General features: G+C 50.5%; 1 protein-coding gene, 1 long non-coding RNA gene and 1 pseudogene across 2 annotated transcripts; 2 read left to right on the top strand and 1 right to left on the bottom strand.

Moving 5' to 3' along the window:
- Positions 1–990: 990 nt before the first annotated feature.
- LOC123410674 lies at positions 991–12,224 on the bottom strand. Its single transcript, XR_006613069.1, has 7 exons — positions 12,148–12,224; positions 8,217–8,345; positions 8,002–8,061; positions 7,822–7,902; positions 7,652–7,741; positions 1,548–2,015; positions 991–1,462 (listed from the first exon to the last, which is right to left on the bottom strand). It is a non-coding gene; the product is annotated as an uncharacterized LOC123410674 (long non-coding RNA).
- On the top strand, positions 8,372–11,906 carry LOC123410673 (annotated as a pseudogene).
- Positions 12,225–19,094: 6,870 nt separating the features above from the next.
- Positions 19,095–23,345, top strand: LOC123408976 (tyrosine-sulfated glycopeptide receptor 1-like). The gene has a single exon (XM_045101990.1). It carries the CDS (start codon positions 20,000–20,002, stop codon positions 23,252–23,254), a length of 3,255 nt encoding a protein of 1,084 aa, XP_044957925.1. The 5' UTR covers positions 19,095–19,999; the 3' UTR covers positions 23,255–23,345.
- The last annotated feature ends 407 nt before the right edge of the window (positions 23,346–23,752 follow it).

The raw sequence follows: 23,752 nt of genomic DNA on the forward strand, positions 1-23,752 counted from the left end.
ATCAAGAACAGCAGCGAGCTTCCGTGTCCGAGCAGCGGCAAGAATCAGAACCAGCTCGCGATCAAGAACCAGGTCGTCGAATCTCCGGAGAGCGCGACGCAAGCGAAGCCGCAGCTCAGCATGCGCGAACTGATCGCGAAAGCTCGGATCAGCATGGCTCTCGGCGACAAGGCTCGCTCTGCCTCCCCAGAAGAGGCCAGCCGTCGGCGTGAAATCGAGCGCAGCCGAGCGGAGGCCCGACGGAAGTTGGAGCAGATGACGGACACCGTGCAGTTCAACGACCCCTGGATCTATTACTCCGACGTGACCAAGTCCCCTGAGGAGCTGCTCCAAGCAAGACAGCAAGCATGGCGTTATCAAGCTCACCGCATCGAGATGGCTCGTCAGCGGGACTATGCTGAAGCAATGCAAATCCACGGATGAGTGCTCAAGTGATGGAAGCAGAGGAACAAATCACCATATCACTGGCATGGTGCTAGTCTTGCTTAGCTGAGCAAAGCATAGGAAGCAGAGTCGGCAGTAGTAGGCTTGGTTGCAAGTCTGTAGGAGTATTGCGCTCACTGGCATGTTTTTTAGTAATGCAAGTGAGATTATTAATTAGTGTCCATTACGATCACAATTGATCAATTAATGCAAGGGATTGTTCTATGTAAAAGCACTGGATGTGATGATCCCACCAAGAAGATCACTTCTGTCCCTGACCTACTATTCCAGATTACTTGCATTTTCCTGGAGAAGAACAGATATGTAAAAGCATTGGATCTGATGTATGCAAGCAGCACGAGATCTCTTTCTATGTTTTCCAATCTGTTGTAGTATGTTTTATGTGCTCCAAGGTTGAATGCAAGGGAGCCCAGAATTACAATGAATCACATATCCAATGACATAAATCCGATGGATTACAAGGGAATTACAATGCCTGATACATAATATGAAATTCATAGTACACAACATCACTCGATTACAATGGGAAATGTTGGCATCACTGGTTCCTAGTACACAACATCACTCGATTACAATGTCTGATACATAATCTGAATTCATAGTACACAACATCACTCGATTCACTGGTTCCTTCCCTTCCTCTTCTCCTCTGTACCTTCAGCTTTGTGCCCAGCTTCTCTGTCTTCCTCCTCAAGAGAAACCAGGAGGAGTTCGCAATTTGACATGCTGCCATGCTGGCTGTCTGATATAATGTGTCTAAGAGCTGATGATGTAGAGACAGAACAGTTCTGTTTCTGGCTGTCTAACGAGTAGCAACTCTGAACTTCAAAGTTAGTAGTAAAACGAGCTACCCGTTAAAAAGATAGTAATCTTAAACGGTCAAAACTCTGCCAACGACACCATCATCCATCTTTGCCTCCATTTGGCCATCACCAGTAATTTGTCTCCAATTCTCAAGGCAAAACTTCCACCAAGCCATCAAGTGTGATGCTACTGGCAATAGTTCCATGTCGACGTCCTGACCATGGAAAAACCGGCAGTCAGATGAGTGCCATTTTGGTTAAGAAAACAACATCAGCAACAACAAGCCGTATTATACTTACATGCTAACGGGAACTGAAGCAATCACTACTACACAGGATGCAAACATACCAACTAATCAATGGCCTTTACAGAGTAATAAAAAGAATCAGCCACAACATGTATAGAGCTAATCTTTCCACTCTCGGTTTCTCTTCAGTGCTGAGATCAATCTGCCGAGTGCTGGTCTGGTCTGGCAAGAAGAGGTACGGGAACGTCGAGTCGAATGGGACGACGCTGAAGCTGCGGAACCTGAGAAGCTGCTGCTTGCGCGACGACGTGGTGTCCTGGATCGCCACGACCTGGGCCGGGGTCAGCTGCCAGCAGAGACAGTCAGCGAGCAGAGTCCTCCACGGTGCCCTTGGCATAACTCTGCAGCAGAGCGGGGACCATGAGCTTCCCCTTGTTGTTGATACCGACCGATGCTCGGATGTAGTCTCTCATCGATTCTTGGAGCTCTGTCGAACTTTCTCGGCCGAGAAAATCCTGGCCTGTTTGATAGCAAGTTGTTTCATCGTGTTTAAAATACTTACAGCAACTGGTAGAGGCTAGGGTTCTACCAGGTCTCGGACGTAGGTTGTAGGGGTGGAAGTGCGGGCTGCGAGGTTGGGGACGCCGACGCCGGCGGTTAGGCGCCGTCGCGGCGTGAGAGAGAGAGAGAGGCGGCTAGGGTTTGGGGCTCTCGTCTCCTGAGGGAGACGACAACAGAATATACTGTTTATTGTCTGATTAATATCGAAGGGGTACATGTGTTTATAAAGGAGGACAGCCTCCACTAAACCCTAGATAACTTGGACTCTAACTTGGACTCTAATATAACTTGGACTCTAATATAACTTGGACTTCTAAGATAGGTAAGATAACTTGGGCTAAGCCCGTAATTAACCCTGCCCATTGGGCCTCCTCCGTTGGTACGTTGTACCGGTCATAACATCTCTCCCCGCCTTCTCAAACAGCTCGTCCTCGAGCTGAACATCTGGAAACTGCTGGCGGAAATCGTCGAGCTTCTCCCAAGTCGCTTCCTCCTCTGGCAGGCCGGTCCACTGTACCAAGACATGCCAGACGCCGCGACGCTGCTGCGCCTGTAGCACCTTCACCACCTGTGCGGAAGCTGGAAGGAGGCGGCCATCCGAAGTAGGAGGAAGGGCCGGTGTCGCTGCAGGAGGGTCCCCGCGGTAGGCCTTCAGTAAGCCGACATGGAAGACGTCGTGGAGGCGAGAACCAGCTGGCAGCTCCAAGCGGTATGCGAGTGTGCCGACACGCTCCAACACACGAAAGGGACCGGCGTAGCGAGGTCCCAATTTGCGCTTGGAGCGCGGGTCCAGAGACTGCGTGGTCCTGTGGAGGAGGCGCAGCCACACCCAATCGCCCACCGCGAACTCCGCCTCGCGATGATGAGCATCGTAGTACTTCCGAGCCAGCTGTTGTGCTCGGAGAAGACGCTGGCGTGCCTCAGCCAGAATGCCGTCGTGGGTGCGGAGTAAGTCGCCCGCCGTCTCGGACCGAGCCGTCCCAGGCTCGTAAGGGAGCATCGCCGGAGGTGGGCGCCCGTAGACCACCTCGAAAGGCGTGGTGCGCAGGGCGGAGTGATAGGAGGTGTTGTAGCAGTACTCCGCCCACGCCAACCAGTCCACCCAAGCTCGTGGACGATCACCAGTAACACAGCGCAGGTACATGGCGATCACCTTGTTGACCACCTCGGATTGGCCGTCTGTCTGAGGGTGGAACGCCGTGCTCATGCGGAGCTTCACGCCCGCCAGTCGAAAGAGATCCCGCCAGACATGTCCCGTGAACACGGGATCACGATCGCTGACGATGGACGACGGAAAACCGTGGAGGCGGACGATGCCGTCGAAGAAGGCCCGCGCCACGGAGGCGGCTGTATATGGATGACCCAGGGCGATGAAGTGCGCGTACTTGGAGAAGCGGTCAACCACCGTGAGGATGACGGACTTGCCGCCCACCTTGGGAAGGCCCTCGATGAAGTCCATGGAAATATCCGCCCACACCTGGGAGGGTACGTCCAGCGGCTGCAGTAGACCCGCGGGTCGTAGTGTCTCCATCTTGTTCCGCTGGCACGTCACGCACGACCGCACCCAGTCGCGGACCATCACGCCATCACCGGGGATGTAAAAATCAGCACGGAGACGATGGAGAGTCTTCTGCACGCCCTCGTGCCCTGCAGAGTGCGCCAAGGTCAGGACCTGGTGGCGCAGGTCGCCATGGTCGGGCACGAAGATGCGGCGGCCATGTAGGAGTAGCCCCTCGTCCAAGCGCCAGGGCACGTCCAGCTCGCCGTCGTCAAGGCGCTGGCGCAGGCCCTGGGCGTCCACGGCCGTCGAAGTTGCCCGGCGAATTTCGTTGATGAAGGCGAAAGATGGCCCGGAGCGAATGCACATGATAGTGCCAGCCATGGCGACGTCGTCCGCGACATCCTCAGTGTCGCGGCGGGACAAGGCGTCGGCGACCGTGTTGAGACGGCCGGGGCGGTACTCAACAGTGAAGTCGAAGCCAAAGAGCTTGCTGATCCACTGGTGTTGCGGAACTGTGGAGAGGCGCTGGTCCAGCAAGAACTTGAGGCTGTAGTGGTCCGTGCGCACACGGAATGACCGGCCCCAAAGATAAGGCCGCCAGTGGCGCACCGCTTGAACCAGTCCAATAAGCTCGCGCTCGTAGGCCGCGAGCTTGTGATGGCGAGCGGCGAAGGGGCGGCTGAAGAAGGCGAGCGGTCCCTCGCCCTGGTGAAGGACGGCGCCGAAGCCGATGCCAGAGGCGTCGCAGTCCACGATGAACGGCATATCAAAGTCCGGCATCTGGAGGACGGGTCTCGTCGTGAGCGCCTGCTGGAGAGCCTCGAATGCCGTAGTCGCCTCCTCGTCCCAGGAGAAGGCGTCGCGTCGAAGGAGACGCGTCAGTGGCGCGGCGATGAGGCCGAAGTCCAGGATGTACTTCCGGTAGTAGCCGGCGAGGCCCAAGAAGCCGCGGAGCGCCCGCGGTGACCGCGGGATCGGCCACGCGGCGACGGCGGCGACCTTGTCCGCGTCCATCGCTACCCCGTCCGCCGAGATGACGTGCCCCAGGTACGCGACGGAGGTCGTGCCGAACGAGCACTTCGAGTGCTTGAGGTAAAGACGATGCGCTCGAAGCTCGTTGAAGATGATGGCCACATGTTGTAGATGCTCCGCCCAAGATGCGCTGTAGATGAGAATGTCATCAAAGAAAACAAGCACAAAGCGGCGCAAGTATGGGCTGAGCACGTCGTTCATCAGGGCCTGGAAGGTCGCCGGCGCGTTGGAGAGGCCGAACGGCATCACCAGGAACTCGAAGTGGCCATGGTGAGTGCGGAACGCCGTCTTCTCGATGTCGTCAGGGTGCATGCGCACCTGATGGTAGCCCGAGCGAAGGTCGAGCTTGGTGAAGAAGCGCGCTCCGTGTAGCTCGTCCAAGAGCTCATCCACGACGGGGATGGGGAACTTGTCCTTGGACGTCAGGGCGTTGAGGGCGCGGTAGTCGATGCAGAAGCGCCATGTGCCGTCGGACTTGCGCACAAGGAGCACCGGGGCAGAGAACGGCGATGTCGAAATCCGGATGATGCCCTGCGCGAGCATGACCGCCACCTGACGCTCGAGCTCGTCTTTCTGCAGCTGAGGGTACCGGTACGGACGCACGGCTACAGGTGCCGTGTCCGGCAGCAGGTGGATGCGGTGGTCACAGGGCCGCACGGGAGGGAGGCCCTGTGGCTCGTCGAAGATGTCGTTGTGCTGCTGCAGGAGGTCGGCCAAGAGGGGATGCGCCTCGTCCAGTGCGGACGCCATCAACTGGAGCTGTGGAGTCACGGCGCCGGAGCCGCCGATGCCTGTCCACTGAACACGACGGCCGCCCTCGCGCCAGAAGATGAGGGACAGCACATCGAGGTCCCAAAGGATGGGGCCGAGAGTGGACAGGAAGTCGATGCCGAGGATGAAGTCGTAGCAGCCCAGGTCGATGCCGACGCAGTCGATGGAGAACGGCTCGTCGCCGATGAGGACGGGAACCTGCCGCGCCACCCCCTGGCAAGCAAGGCGGTCCCCGTTGGCGACGGTAACGCTGAACTTCTCCGAGCCCGCCGGTTGGAGTGCGAGGCGGCGCATGGCGTCCCCGGACAGGAAGTTGTGCGTCGAACCCGTGTCCACGAGCGTGGTTAGACGCTCCCCGTTGGTCGTCACCGGAAGCAGCATCGTCTTTGCCGTCTTGATGCCAGCCATGGCATGAAGGGAGACGACGAAGGCGGTCGCGTCGACCGGCCCGTAGGTCGTGACGCCGGCCTCGGAGAGTGTGGTGGCGTCGAGCTCCGCGGTGAGGGCCTCCACCTCCGCGTCGTCGACAGTCTCCAAGTAGAACAGGCGGGCGCACGTATGACCCGGCGCATACGGCTCGTCGCAGTTGAAGCACAGGCCCTTGCGGCGCCGCTCGAGCTGCTCGGCCGACGTCAAGCGCCGGAAGGTGCGTGTCGGCGCGGGGGCAGGCAGGGCGGGGCGTGTCGGGGTGGCGGCCGCCGGGGCGGGGCGGGTCGGGGGACGCGTGCCGCGGCCCGGGAACGCCTGCTGCAGGGCGTTGGCGCGCTGCTCGTACGCGCGTGCGTAATACATGGCCGTCTGCAGGTCCTGGGGGTCGCGCATCTCGACGTCGATGCGGATGTGGTCGGGAAGGCCGCCGACGAAGAGCTCGGCGCGTTGGCGAGCCGTGACGTCAGGCGCATGGCAGGCCAACGTCTGGAAGCGGTCGGCGAAGTCCTGCACCGAGGTGGTGAAGGGAAGGCGACCGAGCTCGGCCAAGCGGCTCCCACGTATGGGGGGGCCGAAACGGAGGAGACACAGGTCGCGAAAGCGCTCCCATGAAGGCATCCCGCCCTCGTCCTGCTCGAGGGCGTAGTACCAAGTCTGGGCGGCGCCACGGAGGTGGTAGGAGGCGATCCACGTGCGGTCGGACGCCATGGTCCGCTGCCCCCTGAAAAACTGGTCGCACTGATTGAGCCAGTTCAAGGGGTCGACGGTGCCGTCGTAGGTGGCGAACTCCAACTTGGTGAAGCGGGGTGGCTGCTGCACGTGTGGCGAGGCCGCGTAGGTGCCCTCGTGACGGCCCAGCGCGGCGGAAGGAGAGTGCTGCGGCACCACGGAGCTCCCGGCGTACGGATCAGTGTACCTGCCGAACCCCCCGAAGGTGGGGGCGGGTGGCTGCAACACCGTCGGCTGTAGTGGCGCCGTCGTGTAGGTCGGCGTGTCCATCCACGTCGGTAGCGGGGACGGCGACGGCGGCCACCGGACCTGGGTGATCGGCAGGCCCTGGGGCACGACAGTCGCCGGGGGCGGTGGCACGAAGGGCGCCGCCGGCGGAGGCGGTGGTGGCGGGGTTGCGTACGGAGCCTGGAGGAGAGTCCGGAGGTTCGAGACCGCCAGGTTGAGGTCGCGGATCGCCGAGGACATCTCCGCCGGGGAGAGGACGGGGGCGGGTTCGGCCGCCAGGGCCGCGGGACCGGAGGCGGCCGGACCTGAGGTGGCCGGTGGCGGTGAGTGGTGCGGCGGCTGCGGCTGCTGTGAGGTGGCGGGGAAGGCGGTGGTGGCGGCGGCGGTGGTGGTGGGAAGGTCCGACAAACTCATCGAACCCAAGCTACCTGATACCAAATTGGTAGAGGCTAGGGTTCTACCAGGTCTTGGACGTAGGTTGTAGGGGTGGAAGTGCGGGCTGCGAGGTTGGGGACACCGACGCCGGCGGTTAGGCGCCGTCGCGGCGTGAGAGAGAGAGAGAGAGGCGGCTAGGGTTTGGGGCTCTCGTCTCCTGAGGGAGACGACAACAGAATATACTGTTTTGTCTGATTAATATCGAAGGGGTACATGTGTTTATAAAGGAGGACAGCCTCCAGTAAACCCTAGATAACTTGGACTCTAACTTGGACTCTAATATAACTTGGACTTCTAAGATAGGTAAGATAACTTGGGCTAAGCCCGTAATTAACCCTGCCCATTGGGCCTCCTCCGTTGGTACGTTGTACCGGTCATAACAGCAACTGTCAGTTGTACTTGTAGCTTTGGTTTATTCAACACATTGCTAGTGTATACTTGTTGTTAACAAGATGAATTCATACACTTACAGCAGGTGAAGAGAACATTCCACTGCTGAGTGCAAACAACACCAGGGGCTCCTCGGTGACTCTGAACTTGTGAAGGGCTAACATCAAAGACTGGAAAGGACGGGCAAAAGTAATATGAATCATGACTTGCATGACAAGGAAATGAAATCGACAAATGAGGAAGAGACTACAATTTGTGGCTGGTGTGCTGGGTTCTTCATCTTTAGGATTATAAACTCTATTTCAGTTGCACTGAAGGACTGTCCACCAACCTTGTAAGTTGTAACAGGACACCATTAGGTCCAAGTTGGTTAATAATATATCATCAAGTAAACATGGCTATAACCAAATAAGTGCTCCATTAGATAAACCTTTTGAAGTAGCGAGAAAAGCATAATGTCGTTCCCGGGGACTCCATATGCTAAATATGCCTGCAAGAAAAATATGCACATAATTTGGCATATAAGCAACCAAAAATTACAGCAACACTCGTCGGTGTGACGCTACTGACAATAGTTCCTATCCTACGATAACCTACACACTGCAATTCAAACTGGGAGTACCTTCTTTAGAGGCTAAGGAATACCTTTCAAGTACATCAACTTTATAGGAGAATTTCATCTTGTGGCAAGACCGCCGGTTTGGTAGGCCAGCTCGGGAGACTAGAGGAGTTCCATGGTCAAGGTGAAATTCCCATTCTCAAGTAGTCAACGGACTGCAGGTACACTCAGTAAAGGAAAGGATGGTTAGTCCTTTTGGTAGCCCAAACCCTGGTGGGCAGAACCCTCGCAAGGGTTTCACTGACAAGCATTCGACTCAGCAATAAATTAGTACATACAAGCATCACTAATACAATATGTACGGGTATCTCCTTATTAAGTTTTTACATCTTTTACACTATTGTATGCTGAATTTTTAACCGTTGGTACTTTCTCCGGTGTGCTCTCTCCACATACGGTTCCTATCATGGCCAACATTTTTTTTTTCTGACAGTGACTGCAATCTTACCAGAGAGACTTGTATCCGGCTACTTACTGGTAGTAGGTACAACAGGACCAACCATACTTACACAGCAACCCGGGTATTCTTGTCGGTATCCTTCTCTTATTAATAAAGTTTTTACATCTTTTACATTACCTGTATGCTGAATTGTTAACTGTTACTACCTCCGATCCATAATAAGTTTTGCAGTTTCGAACTGGTTAGTTCAAAACTGCGACACGTATTTTGGATCGGAGGGGGTAGTACTTTTCTTCAGTGTGTCCGTATTACCAGGGCTCTCTCCACATGTGGTTCCAATCAAAATGGCCAATTTTTATTTTTATTTTTGGCGGTGACTACTATAACAGCAGAGAGACTTGTACATGAATACATACTGGTAGTAGGATAAAATAAGTACGACATGACCAACCATACTTACCCAGCAACCCGCGTATTCTTGTAGGTATCCTTTTCTTAAGATTGACTTATAATTTTATCATTTGCAGTACACATCCAGTTTCAACTACTTGCAGAAACTTCAAATTAGTTAACTGGATCCATTTACACGCCTTCGGACCAAGTCACTGCTCCTCTTCAGTCTTTAGATTCCAGAAGTATAGCTTTCCTCAAAATAAGAGGAAATATTTGGTACCTGTTTGCACATGTTCATCCAGTTTACATAAGGCAGCAAGCCATTGAGCACCGCAGCACCATCCTTTTCCTGTTTTCCTCATGGCTTTAGTACTAAAAATCCCAGGCAGCTTTTAGTAGTGTTCAGAGCAGTACAACTGGCTAGATGGTTTTCAGCGAAGATTCATGAGAACACCATGCAAGAGCTCCCTTTCTCGCCCAGAAACAGAGAAGGTTTATCCATGCCTTTCCTTGGACTTGCTGCTCTCCTCCTGCTCTTCTTTGCCTCTCCTACCAGCTCCTGCACCGAGCAGGAGAATAACTCTCTCATCAACTTCCTGGATGGGCTCATGCCAGACGGCAACGGTGGTCTCAACGTTTCATGGGTGAAGGGCACGGACTGCTGCAAATGGGAAGGCATAATCTGCAGCAGCGATGGGACAGTCACAGATGTCTTGCTGGCCTCCAGAGGTCTCAAAGGGGGCATCTCGCCATCCCTCGGCAATCTTACTGGCCTGCTGCATCTCAACCTGTCCCAGAATTCGCTTGAAAGCAGTCTACCGACAGAATTAGTTTTCTCCAGAAGCATTATTGGCCTCGACGTCAGCTTCAACCGCCTCAAAGGTCATCTACAAGAGATGCAATCCTCAAACCCCAGCCTTCCTCTCCAGGTACTGAATATCTCAAGCAATTTCTTCACAGGACAGTTCCCAAGAACAGCGTGGGATGTGACGAAGAATCTGGTTGCTCTTAATGCAAGCAATAACAGCTTTACAGGGCAAATACCATCTTCTATCTGCATCAATGCCCCATCATTTGCCATGCTTGATCTCTCATATAATCAATTCAGCGGCAATATTTCTCTGGGGCTTGGCAGTTGCTCGATGCTGAGAGTGCTCAAAGTTGGCCACAACAACCTTACTGGAGCTCTGCCTGACGGACTCTTCAATGCTACCTCACTGGAGCACCTTTCTTTAGCCAACAATGGTTTGCAAGGAGTTCTTGATGGTTCCCATATAGTCAAATTAAGCAGTCTGACTGTCCTTGATCTTGGATCAACTGGTCTCAGTGGCAAGATTCCAGCTTCTGTCGTCCAGCTAAGAAGATTAAAGAAACTCTACTTGGAGCACAACAATATGTCTGGTGAACTTCCATCGGCCCTAGGTAACTGCTCAAATCTCGGATACATTACCCTCAGAAACAACAGTTTTACCGGGGATCTTAGCAAAGTTAATTTCACCATGTTGGATCTGAGGACAGCTGATTTTTCATTGAACAACTTCACTGGTACAATCCCTGAAAGTATCTACTCATGCACCAACCTAGTTGCGTTACGCCTGGCTTTCAATAAATTTCATGGCCAGTTCTCACCAAGCATTGGAAATCTCAGGTCCCTCTCCTTCTTTTCAGTTACCGGCAACTCTTTTACAAATATCACAAATACACTTCAGATGCTCAAGAGATGCAACAATCTCACCTCCCTGATGATGGGAACCAATTTTAGGGGTGAAACCATACCACATGATGAAACATTTGATGGTTTTGAGAATCTTCAGGTATTGACCATAGATGATTGTTCATTGACCGGGCAAATCCCTCTTTGGATATCAAAGCTTGCAAAATTGCAGATGCTAGATTTATCATTAAATCAACTCACTGGACAAATACCATCCTGGATTGATGGACTGGGCTTCCTGTTCTTTCTAGATATATCAAACAACAAACTTACAGGGGATATACCAGCTGCATTGACAAAAATGCCGATGTTACTATCAGAGAGAAATGCTACCAAATTGGACACAAGGTTCCTTGAGTTGCCTGTATTTTGGACGCCATCACGTCAATACCGGACGGTCGGTGCTTTTCCCAGCAAATTATGTCTAGACAACAATAATTTCACTGGTGCAATTCCCCCTGAGATTGGCCAGCTGAAAATGCTCGACATCCTGAATTTAAGCTCCAACAGCTTAACTGGTGAAATACCACAAGAAATCTGCAACCTGACAAACCTGCAAATTCTTGATCTGTCAAACAACCAGCTCACAGGTGCAATACCATCTGCACTGAACGGTCTGCACTTCCTTTCTAGATTTGATGTTTCCAACAACAAGCTAGAAGGGGAAGTTCCAAGTGGAGGACAGTTTGATTCCTTTTCAAATTCCAGCTACAGTGGGAATCCAAAGCTATGCGGACCTATGATCAACAATGACTGCAACTCTGGACCATCTTCAGCCCCTGGGAAGCGACGGAACAACTTGCGTCGTGCATTAGTTATTGGAATCACCGCGGGGGGACTCATTGCTCTCATTTTGCTTGCATGTTTCCTTATTGCAAGGTTAGCATATGACGATCACACTGAAAATGTGGTTCCCCTTTGAAGCAGGCGGTGATGGAGATGTTAAGTTCTCAACAGACGCGGTGCTGAAGACCTGATGCTTTGAACATTGTGCTCTTCTTGACGGATAAGTCTCTGTACTAGGGTCTTTGTGGGGCTGCAGCACATGGTCCTTGTGTAAGAAATAAACCAACGAAAATTGTCCCAACTCTCCTAGTGTCATCTACAACTATCAATGCTCAGGCTGAAAGGTCTAACACTTCTTCCCCCCTTCACTATATATGGCTTATGTCTGTTTGCCAGGACTTTATGCACATCCTTGCCAGTTCGCCTCTGCTATGCAAATATAGCAAGATATTAGATGTCATATACTAGTACATAGTACATGTAACTCCACGCATGTCATCAAATATTCTAAAGAAGAGAAATGTATAAATCCTCCCATCAACGTTCTTCCACAGAAATGAGTCGACCAAGAACAGTATAGTGTGGGGTTTGGCTACACCAGGAGCCTAATGTAACAAATGAGGACAGAGTGCTCGGATTCAGAAGCTTGAGCTCGATAACTTACGATTCCGACGCGCATCGTTCTGCATTTCCACCACAGGGCCACTCGCACGCGTTGCCCGCGTCGGCCGCCGGGGCCACGGCAGCCCCGCTCACGCGCGCGCGGGGGTGCTGCCTCGTGGGGGAAACCGCCGCTCCGCACGGTGCCGAGGCGGCGCCGCAGTGTCGGCTCGATAGGCCGCGCAGCCAGGGCTCGACGGATGGCGTCTCCGTCGGCCGGCGCGGATGGGCGGCGGCGAGAGGGGAACTGGCTATTGGGCTATGGAGGACTTGTCATGCTGTGGGAGGGACAAAGGAGGGGAGCTCCTATGCAGCGCTGCTAGCATGGGCCGGCCCGGTGCTGTCCAGTTTTTTTTTATTTTTTCTATTACCAAATGTAAAATAAAAATCAATCTTAAAAAGTATTTGTTGAAAATTTAATAAAATTCATCAATATTCAAATAAATTCATAGAATTTAAAAAAAAAACGTCACAAGCACCTAGATAGGCCGACCCAGTTCAAATGTCATAGGCGCTAGTTAACAAAAATGCACTGATGCCTGTGGCATCAAATAGGAAATGCCACCAAGGAGATTCAGCGCCACGCACAAGAGGCACCCGACCGGGCCGGCCCATCGAGCTGTACCGCGGGCGAAAAAGATAGGAGTAGTAAAAAAGCAAGCCAGGCGCGATGCAAGGTTTGGAACTCGGGAGCAGCCGCTGGTAGCAGCGCCTAACTTAAAGAACTAACGGATCTAAAAAAAAAAAAAAAACTTAAAGAACTAACCGTAGCCGTAGAACCGGACTGCTCTATTGTAGCGAACCGGGATCAGTTGGTGTAGTGAACATTATTTTAAAACAAACTGAGAATAATATTCCTACAAATGCATATTTTCAAAAAGTACAGATTTTTTTGGATTTCTGTACAAATACTATAAAATAGGAACATTTGGTGAATATGTAAACAGACGTTTTTAATAAATGCAAACATTATTTGCAAATGGGAATTCTAAAAAAAATTGGAAACCGTGAATATTTTTTAAATTTATCAACAAATATTTGAAAAGGGGAACATTTCATGAAATTCAGAACAAAAAATATAAATCATGAACTTTTTTTTGAAATTCCTTAACATTTTCAGAAACAAAGAAGAAAAGAAAAAGGGAAAAGGAATCAAAACAAAACCAAAAAAGAAAAAAAAAGGGTTTAGGGACCTTCTAGAAGATTTTCAGAACTAGTCAGGATCCTTCTAGAAGGGTTACAAAACATATGCTCTCGCACGCTGAGATGGACCGACCTATTCTAGCACAAAATGTGGCAAATAGGATTTTTCTAGGTTGAATGTGTTCTCTAGATTTGAACATGTTGGAGGCCTAGAATGAACATTACTATTTTTCGAGCAAAAGGCAACTTTAGAGGGAGAAACGTGACTTTATTTTAAACTAGAAAAGTTGCATGTGCTTTGCAATGAAAAATACACTTCTAAATTATACATCTTTTATTCGTGTTGCCAATTATCCTTCTTCCCACCCTTGTTGACGGTGGTCGTAGTGTACACATGACCACAACTCGTCCGAATGCATTTTCCTCCACTATGATAAGGCCTCACTTCTCACCAACCACAAAAAAGTTGGTATTAATCAATAAAAACCTCAGTGGAGCAAACATCATGATATGGCTGAGGATACCAACTATGACAATAAGTTCCTTGAATTTTCTAATTGGCATGAACTAACTAATTCAATAAATGATGTCACTATACCTTGAATGTCATACTAGAAGAAACTAAACCTTCAACGTTTTCTGCTGGATAGTAAACCTCCAATGTTAAATGACATTATGACACACATGCCCTAAGACCTCGCTTCCACCACCCACACACCCACCCACCCTCCAAACACACAATCAGGCGCTCACACCCTTGTTGCTACTTATCTTCTTTCACGCCCACACCAACATCGTTCGCGGTAAACTTATGCCAATAAGTTTGTATGGAATATATTCTTATATTTTCCAATTTATTGTGTAAAAGAAATTTATTGACATCTGCATTAATGGTAAAAGTTAATACCTACATTTTTTAATAATTGGCCCTCTCTATTTTCATCAAGTTATAAGTTTTGTCATGTAAGATCGAGAGAACTCCATATTACAACCCTGAATTGTCATTGAAGTCTAAGAAACAACCCCCAAACTTCAAAACCTTCTAGGAGTACTTTACAAGCCCAACCTCTCAAAATCAGACACATATCAACCCTTCTCTATCATGAACCTAGTTCTGAGTGAGTTGGCCCGATTTTCGTCGTTTCACCATCCAGTCGACTCCTAAGTCAGTGTTGGAAGTATGCCCTAGAGACAATAATAAATGTGTTATCATATATTCATGTTCATTATTAAGTTTATACTTTTATGGTATAATTTTATTTGTTCTTGAATATGAAATTCAGATGAAAACCCAACCATTTGTTGTCTGCTCTGTCATTCTTACCATCAACTTCAACTTTCTTTGACTTTCCTCCCTTTTATGCAAAATAATCATGTCATTTAGCCATCTAGCAATCATGTTAATGGGAACACAAGGGCCGGTAATTTTAGCATTATCAAACACAATGCTATTTCTTATTTTCCAAATGGTCCAGAAGATAACAAAGACTCCCGTAAATATGAGGTGTTTTTCATCAGTTAGGAACTTATTCATTCACGCATTAACCAAAGCATTTGAACTATCATGCACGTCAAGTAAATCAAAATCTCATTTTATAATATTCCACAACATTCTATATAGGGAAAAATCATGAAAAGACGATCAATAGATTCATCCAAACCACAAAAAGGGCAAGCTCTGCTACCAACCCATCCCCTCTTGATTAAATTGTTTTTTGTTAATGTACTGTTTCTAATAACTAATCACATAAAGATCTTAACTCTCGATGGAATCTTAGTTTTACACATAACTATGTAGAAAATTAACACTGGTTTTGTCAAAGTTCACTTGATAGTATCTTTTTGGTAAGTGAGTGGCATAAGAACCCCAATTTAACATGTAATACTATGTGATTTAATGGTACATAAAACATTTTTTCACTTTACTAGATTTTTGAGCTTATAACACTAACATGTCAAATTTTAGTTTTTTACGGATTTTATTTAATGAGTAAAACAAGTCATATAATTTATTAAGATTGTGTTTATAATGACAGGGTCCTCGACCTAGGGTACCAAATGTAAGGGAGCTCGGCCTCAACCTTACCTAGGGCACGCCAGGCCCAAGGAGTATCAGGGAACCATAAAGAGGCGATGGCAATGAGTGTGCTCCCCAAGACATAGGGCGGCAGCTGAATTGACCTGACCTACCTCCTGTGTAAACCCCAGGTCTCTCCTGGCTAGATAAAGGGAGTCCTAGGTCCTCATTAGGGGGTGAATAAGAAACTCAACTCTCGGTAGACATCTCAAACACCATTGTAATCCTATGCACGAGGTACTTCCTCACCATGAATAACAAGACAAAGCAGGATGTAGGGTATTCCGCTTCGGAGGCCCGAACCTGGGTAAATTGTGTGTGGAGACTCCGTCCCAATACTTCTGGTCTCGTTGAACCCTACCGAGGGATCTAATGGAAATCCGTCCCAATACTTTTGTCCTACGGGTTAATTGTGGTATGATGTTATTGATATGAGTTGTGTGTTGATATGGTGATGTCCCGGTATCTTCCGTGAGGGGCACACATGAAGGATTCACGTTGGAGGTTTTGCAATGTGTTCATGATTCGCTTATAGTGGGTGGCTAGAGTGACAGAAGCTTACACCCGAGTAAGGAAGTTGTTTGCGTATGGGAGTAAAGAGGACTTGATGTTTAATGTTATGGTTGGGTTCTACCTTAATGATCTTTAGTAGTTGCGGATGCTTGCTAGAGTTCAAATCATAAGTGCATATGATCCAAGTATGAAAAGTGTGTTAGCGTATGCCTCTCTCACATTGCATATCTTAATTATCTATCATATTATATTCAATTTCCTATGGACAATATTTATCTTGCGTTACAAAAAGCTTTCTAATAAACAACTAACTAATTAATATTTATCTAAAACAGTACCTAACTCTTATTTCTGTGTTCTTTATTATCTTGGAAAACTATCTATTACACCTACTAAGTACTTCTAGTTTCCTTCCCGTAAAATAGTTTCATACTTGTACTAGGTAAAGTAAGTGTATGTGTGCGTAGAGTTGTATCAGTGGTCAATAGAACTTGAGAGAATATTAATTCTACCTTTAGCTCCTCATTGGGTTCTACACTCTTACTTATCAAAAAAGGCTACAAACGATCCCCTACACTTATGGGTTATCAAGACATTTTTCTGGCGCCGTTGCCGGGGAGCAATAGCATAGCGGTTGATATTCTCATGTGTGCTTGTTTGCTTTATCACTAGGTAATCTTATTTTCTGATATAAGTTGTTTTATATATTTAGTTATGGATATGGAACACGAAACACCAAAAAATTAGTTGTACTTGCCACTCATGAAGATGGGAAACTCCTAAAACCCTTGATGTTGGTTATGTGGAAAACATTAAATACTACTTTGATAATCCTGAGAAATCCCCATTGAACTTGATAATGGGACAAACATTAGATCAACGTGTGTACTTTAGGGATTATCGCTTGACTGAAAAATCCAAACATTTATGGGATCAAATTAAAATGTTGCGTTGGTATGCTTGGAATTTATGCTTGAGATGTGATTATACTTGTTGCTCTAAGATGGAGACTTCACACCTTCCCTTTCAATGCGAATTTAATGATAATGAAACCTTGACCTCTTATGCTAATGATGTATATGATTACTACGATATGGGACAAATAGAAGAATTTGGTGCTTTTAAGGTTGCTTGTGAAATTGCTTCTTTGATTGAAAAGTATGATGCTATTCTTTACAAATCTGAAATTTTTGACATACTTAAATATTACTATGAGAACTATGAATACAATGCCTATATTAATGAATTTTTTGAAAGAATGTTTGTTGCCTTGGAAGAGACTAGTATTTTGTAGGAATCTATGAAAGAAGAAATTGTTGAATCTGTGAGCTCATTAGATGAAAAAGATGAGGAGAAAAGCGAAGAACAAAAGGAGGAAGCACGGATTAGCTACCCGTGCCTACCTTCTAATGAGAGTAACTCTTTAACTCATACAATGTTTGATTCTCCTTCCGGCATACCGAAGGATAAATGCTATGATAATTGCTATGATCGCTTGGATTCGGTTTGAAATATCCTTTTTTGATGAACTTGATGCTTGCTATGCTTATGACCATGATACCAATATGAATTATACTTATGAAGATGAACTAGCTATAGTTTCTTATGTTAAGCATGTAATTGTTGCTATTGCACCCACACATGATAATTTCAGTTTTCTTTTTTGAATTCTTCCAACTACACCATATCGGAAAAGTTTGCACTTATTAATGATTATATTAATGGGTTACGTTTACCATTATACATAAACATAAATATCTGCATACAGTTTGCACATAAATTACACTATTTTATACTAGTAATATGCAAACACAAGCATTTGGTAGTGCGTTCTTTAAACAATAATACGATATTTTCCATCCGCTCAAAAAATATATGATTTGCCCGTAAAGTTCATAGAACTTGAATGTACATATTTTATGTTGAAAACTAACCAACCTTTTTTTGCGTTGTAAAAATAGTGTTTTATTCCTAAAATACCAACCAAAAAATTCAGGAATACCATGCAATCTGAAGAATACCAACAAAAAAAAATCAGGAATACCATGCAATCTGAAGAATACCAACCAAAAAATTCAGGAATAGCCCAATCGGGCTCATACTTTGCATTTGTTTTCGTTCTATGTTGGGACATGCCATGGCACTGTTTTACCCCCCACATAGCTCCGTCGCTGTCCATTAATACATATACCAATGCTGGTACATGGGCACCGAAACGGTTGGTTAATTTGTGTGTGTGCATGTGGATATATTGCCTAGAAAGAACTCACATCAGTGATAACCAGGAAAACATCCATTTTATTCATTTGTAATAATCTGACCCATTATATAAAGTAGACCGCGTTTCAAAAAGTTATATATAATCTGGCACCCTAGACAATATATACACATGCACACACACACAAATAGAGAAATGAATAGTTGACGCATAGATAAATAAAGGAAAAGGAGAGTAAATACAAATGGAGAAAAAGACTTAAACGGAATAAGAAAAAAATCTTGCATTGGTTAAATAGCAGAGCCGATATTAGAGCATCTATAACCCGTCCCCTCAAATTGACAAGACATGCAATCCGACCACTAAGCAGATAAAATAGAGAAGGAATAAATCTGCCTAACGCTTCACTTTGTCCTCATGTGCCCAGATTGTCCACAAACTCCTATATTCAACTCATGTGTGGGCCATTGCCCAGGAGTATGGTATGCAACGAGTGCAAATTGAAACTGATGCTCAGCTGCTCGTCAAAGCCGTTTCGTCGACGGATCTGGACTTATCCCCAAATGGTGTGTTGTTTCGTGAGATTAAAGCGCAAGCATTCTTACATTTCAGCAGCTTTTCCTTGTCTTATTGCCCAAGGGCTTGTAATAGAGTAGCACATGTACTTACTAATTTCGGCGCGAAGATGGTCGTGGAACCCCAAGCCGTATGGCCGGGCCGCGTTCCTACCTTCGCCCGGGATTTTGTTGCCAGCGATTTAGCTGCACACGTTTGATTGAATGGCATTGAGATGGTTTCAAAAAAAAAAACTCATGTGTGGGGCAATATAAAAAGTGTGAGTTGACACATAGGATTTGATCCATCGTGAATCATCTTTTCTCTTTCTTTAGTTTTTCGTTTTTCTTCATTACTTTCATCTTCATAAATCACATGCATGTAACTGGACAGATAACATACAAGAAAAAAAGGAAAATAATATATAGTTGGATGCACGAACAAATATATAGAAGCTTAAAACGAACAAATTCGAACACACGGAGGTTCGAGACGCCAGATTTGGGCAGTCTAATTTCAGGTGCTCTTGGAAGAACCGAGAGTCGCCCATGAACACCCCCAGCAGCTCTGAAACGCCAGCGAGCCAAGGAAACGATAAGCATACCAGGAGCTAGCCGACGTCGCACCTCACAGCAATCCTCCAAAACCCCGCAAAGCCCCGACGGCAACGGAAGTACTACACTATAATCATCTGGAACTCCCCTCAAGAAAAAAGAAAAAAAAATCATCATCCGGAACCGGGCGAACACGTCCGTACAGAAAAGCCCCTCCGTCTCGATCAGAACACATCGCGTGATGGCATCACTAACGAACACGACCATTTTTATCGTACCAGCGTCTGATCCGATCACCCGGAGCAACGTGACGACTCTCAGGCCCGGCCCAGATATATATAAATAAACAAAACAAACGGGGAGGCAACATGGATGGGTGTCTTGCGTGCTCGAGAGGGAGGGAGGGATTCCCACTCGAGGCCTCGAGCTCCGGCCAATGAGCCGCCCCTTGGAGGCCCCATCAGCCGCACTTGCCAAAAGTCAGACCTGCCCCATGCCCACAGCAGCAGCAGCTCCACAACATGACATGACTCGCGAAGCACTACCTCCATGGCCATGGCCGTTGACCTCGAGCAGGCCGGATAATAACCTATGCTCCTACGGCGACGGATAAATAAAACGCGCCCCATGCTGCATACCGCGCCGGCCAATGGGACGCTAGCTTCAACCTCCTTCGCGGTCCGTTCCCGCCCCCATCCAAAGAAAAAAGTCCACGCGCCAGACGAACCGGCTACGACGACCTGCGATCGATCGGTTACTCATTCCCCATGTTGCTGGCGGCGGTGGAGGCCTCGCTATGATCATCGGTCACCACCGGCAGCGGGTCGTCATTTCGCCGGGAGCGGTGGTGGCTGCCGTCGTCCTGCCGTTCCTCCTGCTGTTGTTGGCGGGCTCGGCCGCCGGCGCGTGCGGCGAGGGGGAGAGGCAGGCGCTGCTGGCCTTCCTCGACGCGCTCTCGCCGCGGCCCGGGGACGGCATCGCCGCCTCGTGGCGCGGCTCGCGGGACTGCTGCGCTTGGGAGGGCGTGGGATGCGATGTGGGAGGTGGTGGCGGGGTCACCAGCGTGTCCCTCCCCGGCCGCGGGCTCGGCGGGACGATCTCGCCGGCGGTGGCCAGGCTCGCCGCGCTCACGCACCTCAACCTCTCCGGTAACGGCCTCGCCGGGGCCTTCCCCGCGGAGCTGCTCGCCCTGCCCAACGCCTCCGTCGTCGACGTCAGCTACAACCGCCTCTCCGGCGCGCTCCCGGACGTGCCGGCCTCCGTCGGACGCGCCCGCCTCCCGCTGCAGGTGCTGGACGTGTCCAGCAACCATCTGTCCGGGCGGTTCCCTTCCACGGTCTGGCAGCTCACGCCCGGCCTCGTGTCGCTCAATGCCAGCAATAACAGCTTCGCCGGCGCGATCCCGTCGCTCTGCGTCATCTGCCCGGCGCTCGCCGTGCTCGACGTCTCCGTCAACGCGTTCGGCGGGGCCGTCCCCGTCGGATTCGGCAACTGCTCGCGGCTGCGGGTCCTCAGCGCCGGCCGCAACAATCTCACCGGCGAGCTCCCCGACGACCTCTTCGACGTGACGTCGCTGGAGCAGCTGGCGCTCCCGTCCAATAGGATACAGGGGAGGCTTGATCGCCTGCGGATCGCCAGGCTGATCAATCTCGTCAAGCTTGACCTGACCTACAATGCGCTCACCGGCGGGCTGCCGGAGTCCATCGGCGAGCTCACGATGCTGGAGGAGCTCCGGCTCGGGAAGAACAACCTCACCGGCACCATCCCGCCGGTGATCGGCAACTGGACCAGCCTCCGGTACCTGGACCTTCGGTCCAACAGCTTCGTCGGGGACCTCGGGGCCGTTGACTTCTCCCGCCTCACCAATCTCACCGTCTTGGACCTCGCCGCCAACAACCTCACCGGCACCATGCCGCCCAGCGTCTACTCCTGCACGTCGATGACAGCCCTGCGCGTGGCCAACAACGACATCAATGGGCAGGTGGCGCCGGAGATCGGCAACATGAGAGGGCTGCAGTTCCTCTCGTTGACCATCAACAATTTTACTAACATCAGCGGCATGTTCTGGAACCTTCAGGGCTGCAAGGACCTCACCGCGCTGCTCGTCTCCTACAACTTCTACGGCGAGGCCCTGCCGGACGCCGGCTGGGTCGGTGACCACGTCAGCAACGTCCGGCTGATCGTCATGGAGGAGTGCGGTCTCAAGGGCCAGATACCGTTGTGGATGTCCAAGCTGCAGGGCCTCAATGTCCTGAACCTCGCCGGGAACCGCCTCACCGGCCCGATCCCCAGCTGGCTCGGCGCCATGAAGAAGCTCTACTACGTGGACCTGTCGGGCAACCACTTCGCCGGGGAGTTACCGCCGTCGTTGATGGAGCTGCCACTGCTGACGTCGGAAAAGGCCATGGCGGAGTTCAATCCGGGCCCTCTGCCGCTCGTCTTCACCCTGACGCCCGACAACGGGGCGGCGGTCAGGACGGGCCGCGCGTACTACCAGATGTCCGGCGTCGCCGCCACCCTCAACCTCAGCGACAACGACATCTCCGGCGCGATCCCGCGAGAGGTCGGGCAGATGAAGACGCTGCAGGTGCTTGACCTCAGCTACAACAACCTCTCCGGCGGCATCCCGCCGGAGCTCAGCGGCCTGACAGAGATTGAGATTCTTGACCTCCGCCAGAACCGTCTGACGGGCTCCATCCCGCCGGCGCTCACCAAGCTCCACTTCCTCTCCGACTTCAACGTCGCACACAACGATCTCGAGGGCCCGATCCCGACGGGCAGGCAGTTCGATGCTTTCCCGGCGGCGAACTTCGCGGGGAACCCGAAGCTTTGCGGCGAGGCGATCTCGGTCCGCTGCGGCAAGAAGACCGAGACGGCGACAGGAAAGGCTTCGTCGTCCAAGACCGTGGGCAAGAGAGTGCTCGTGGCCATCGTTCTTGGAGTCTGCTTCGGTTTGGTCGCCGTCGTCGTCTTGATAGGACTCGCCGTGATCGCCATCAGAAGGTTCATATCGAACGGATCCATCAGCGACGGCGGCAAGTGCGCGGAGTCGGCCCTGTTCGACTACTCCATGTCGGATCTGCACGGCGACGAGTCCAAGGACACGATCCTGTTCATGTCGGAGGAGGCGGGCGGCGGCGACCCGGCGAGGAAGAGCGTCACGTTCGTGGACATCCTGAAGGCGACGAACAACTTCAGCCCGGCTCAGATCATCGGAACGGGGGGCTATGGCTTGGTGTTCCTGGCGGAGCTGGAGGGCGGCGTGAAGCTCGCCGTGAAGAAGCTCAACGGCGACATGTGCCTGGTGGAGCGGGAGTTCCGGGCGGAGGTGGAGGCGCTCTCGGTGACGCGGCACGAGAACCTGGTGCCGCTCCAGGGCTTCTGCATCCGCGGCCGGCTCCGGCTGCTGCTGTACCCATACATGGCGAACGGCAGCCTCCACGACTGGCTGCACGACCGGCGGCCGGAGCAGGAGGAGCTGGACTGGCGCGCCCGGCTGAGGATCGCGCGGGGCGCGGGGCGCGGGGTGCTGCACATCCACGAGGCGTGCACGCCGCAGATCGTGCACCGGGACATCAAGTCGAGCAACATCCTGCTGGACGAGTCCGGCGAGGCGCGGGTGGCGGACTTCGGGCTGGCGCGGCTGATCCTGCCGGACCGGACGCACGTGACGACGGAGCTGGTGGGCACGCTGGGGTACATCCCGCCAGAGTACGGGCAGGGGTGGGTGGCGACGCTGCGGGGAGACGTGTACAGCTTCGGCGTCGTGCTGCTGGAGCTGCTCACCGGGAGGCGGCCCGTGGAGATGATGGCGGCGGCGGGGCAGCCGAGGGAGCTCGTCGGGTGGGTGATGCAGCTGCGGTCGGCCGGGAGGCACGCCGAGGTGCTGGACCCGCGGTTGAGGCAGGGGAGCCGGCCGGGCGACGAGGCGCAGATGTTATACGTGCTCGACCTCGCCTGCCTCTGCGTCGATGCCATCCCGCTCAGCCGGCCGGCGATCCAGGAGGTGGTCAGCTGGCTCGACAACGTCGACACCATCGGCACGTCCTGACGTGGTCTGTGTAAAGCCAAAGATGGTTAGATTTTGGGACGATGGATGGAGTCGATCGATGAGATAGAAAATCAGAATCAGAATTCATAAATGGCCATGTTCTTCAGGCAAATGGCTGAATGAAGGACACTCCACCATCCATAATTACACATACTCTGTCCCGTCGACTAAAGCAAACATGGACTAATTTCTGAACCCTGATTGGTGGAGTACAGTTACTAGCTTGAACCAAGCCATTAGATCATCTCCAATTGCATATCTATATTCATATAGACAATGGTCTAAAAAAAATCTCCCATATACACGTCCAGTATTACAGTGGCACGACTATATTCTTTCTCCTGTACTTAAATATTATTTTATAACTATTAATTCAACTACTTTATTCCAACTGCTATATTTCAGGCTTATATATATCACCCATTATCACCTCTCTCTCAAATCATTTCATCTCGTGCTTCTCTAATCTCTCTTCTAAGTTCATGTGTCTTCTCTCCT

Source organism: Hordeum vulgare, chromosome 7H, assembly GCF_904849725.1.
Source record: "Hordeum vulgare subsp. vulgare chromosome 7H, MorexV3_pseudomolecules_assembly, whole genome shotgun sequence".
Lineage (NCBI taxonomy): Eukaryota > Viridiplantae > Streptophyta > Magnoliopsida > Poales > Poaceae > Hordeum > Hordeum vulgare.

What these genes read in the sequence shown, in the direction of transcription:
- LOC123408976 (XM_045101990.1), top strand. Translation starts at nt 20,000, where the DNA reads ATGATCATCGGTCACCACCGGCAGCGGGTCGTCATTTCGCCGGGAGCG.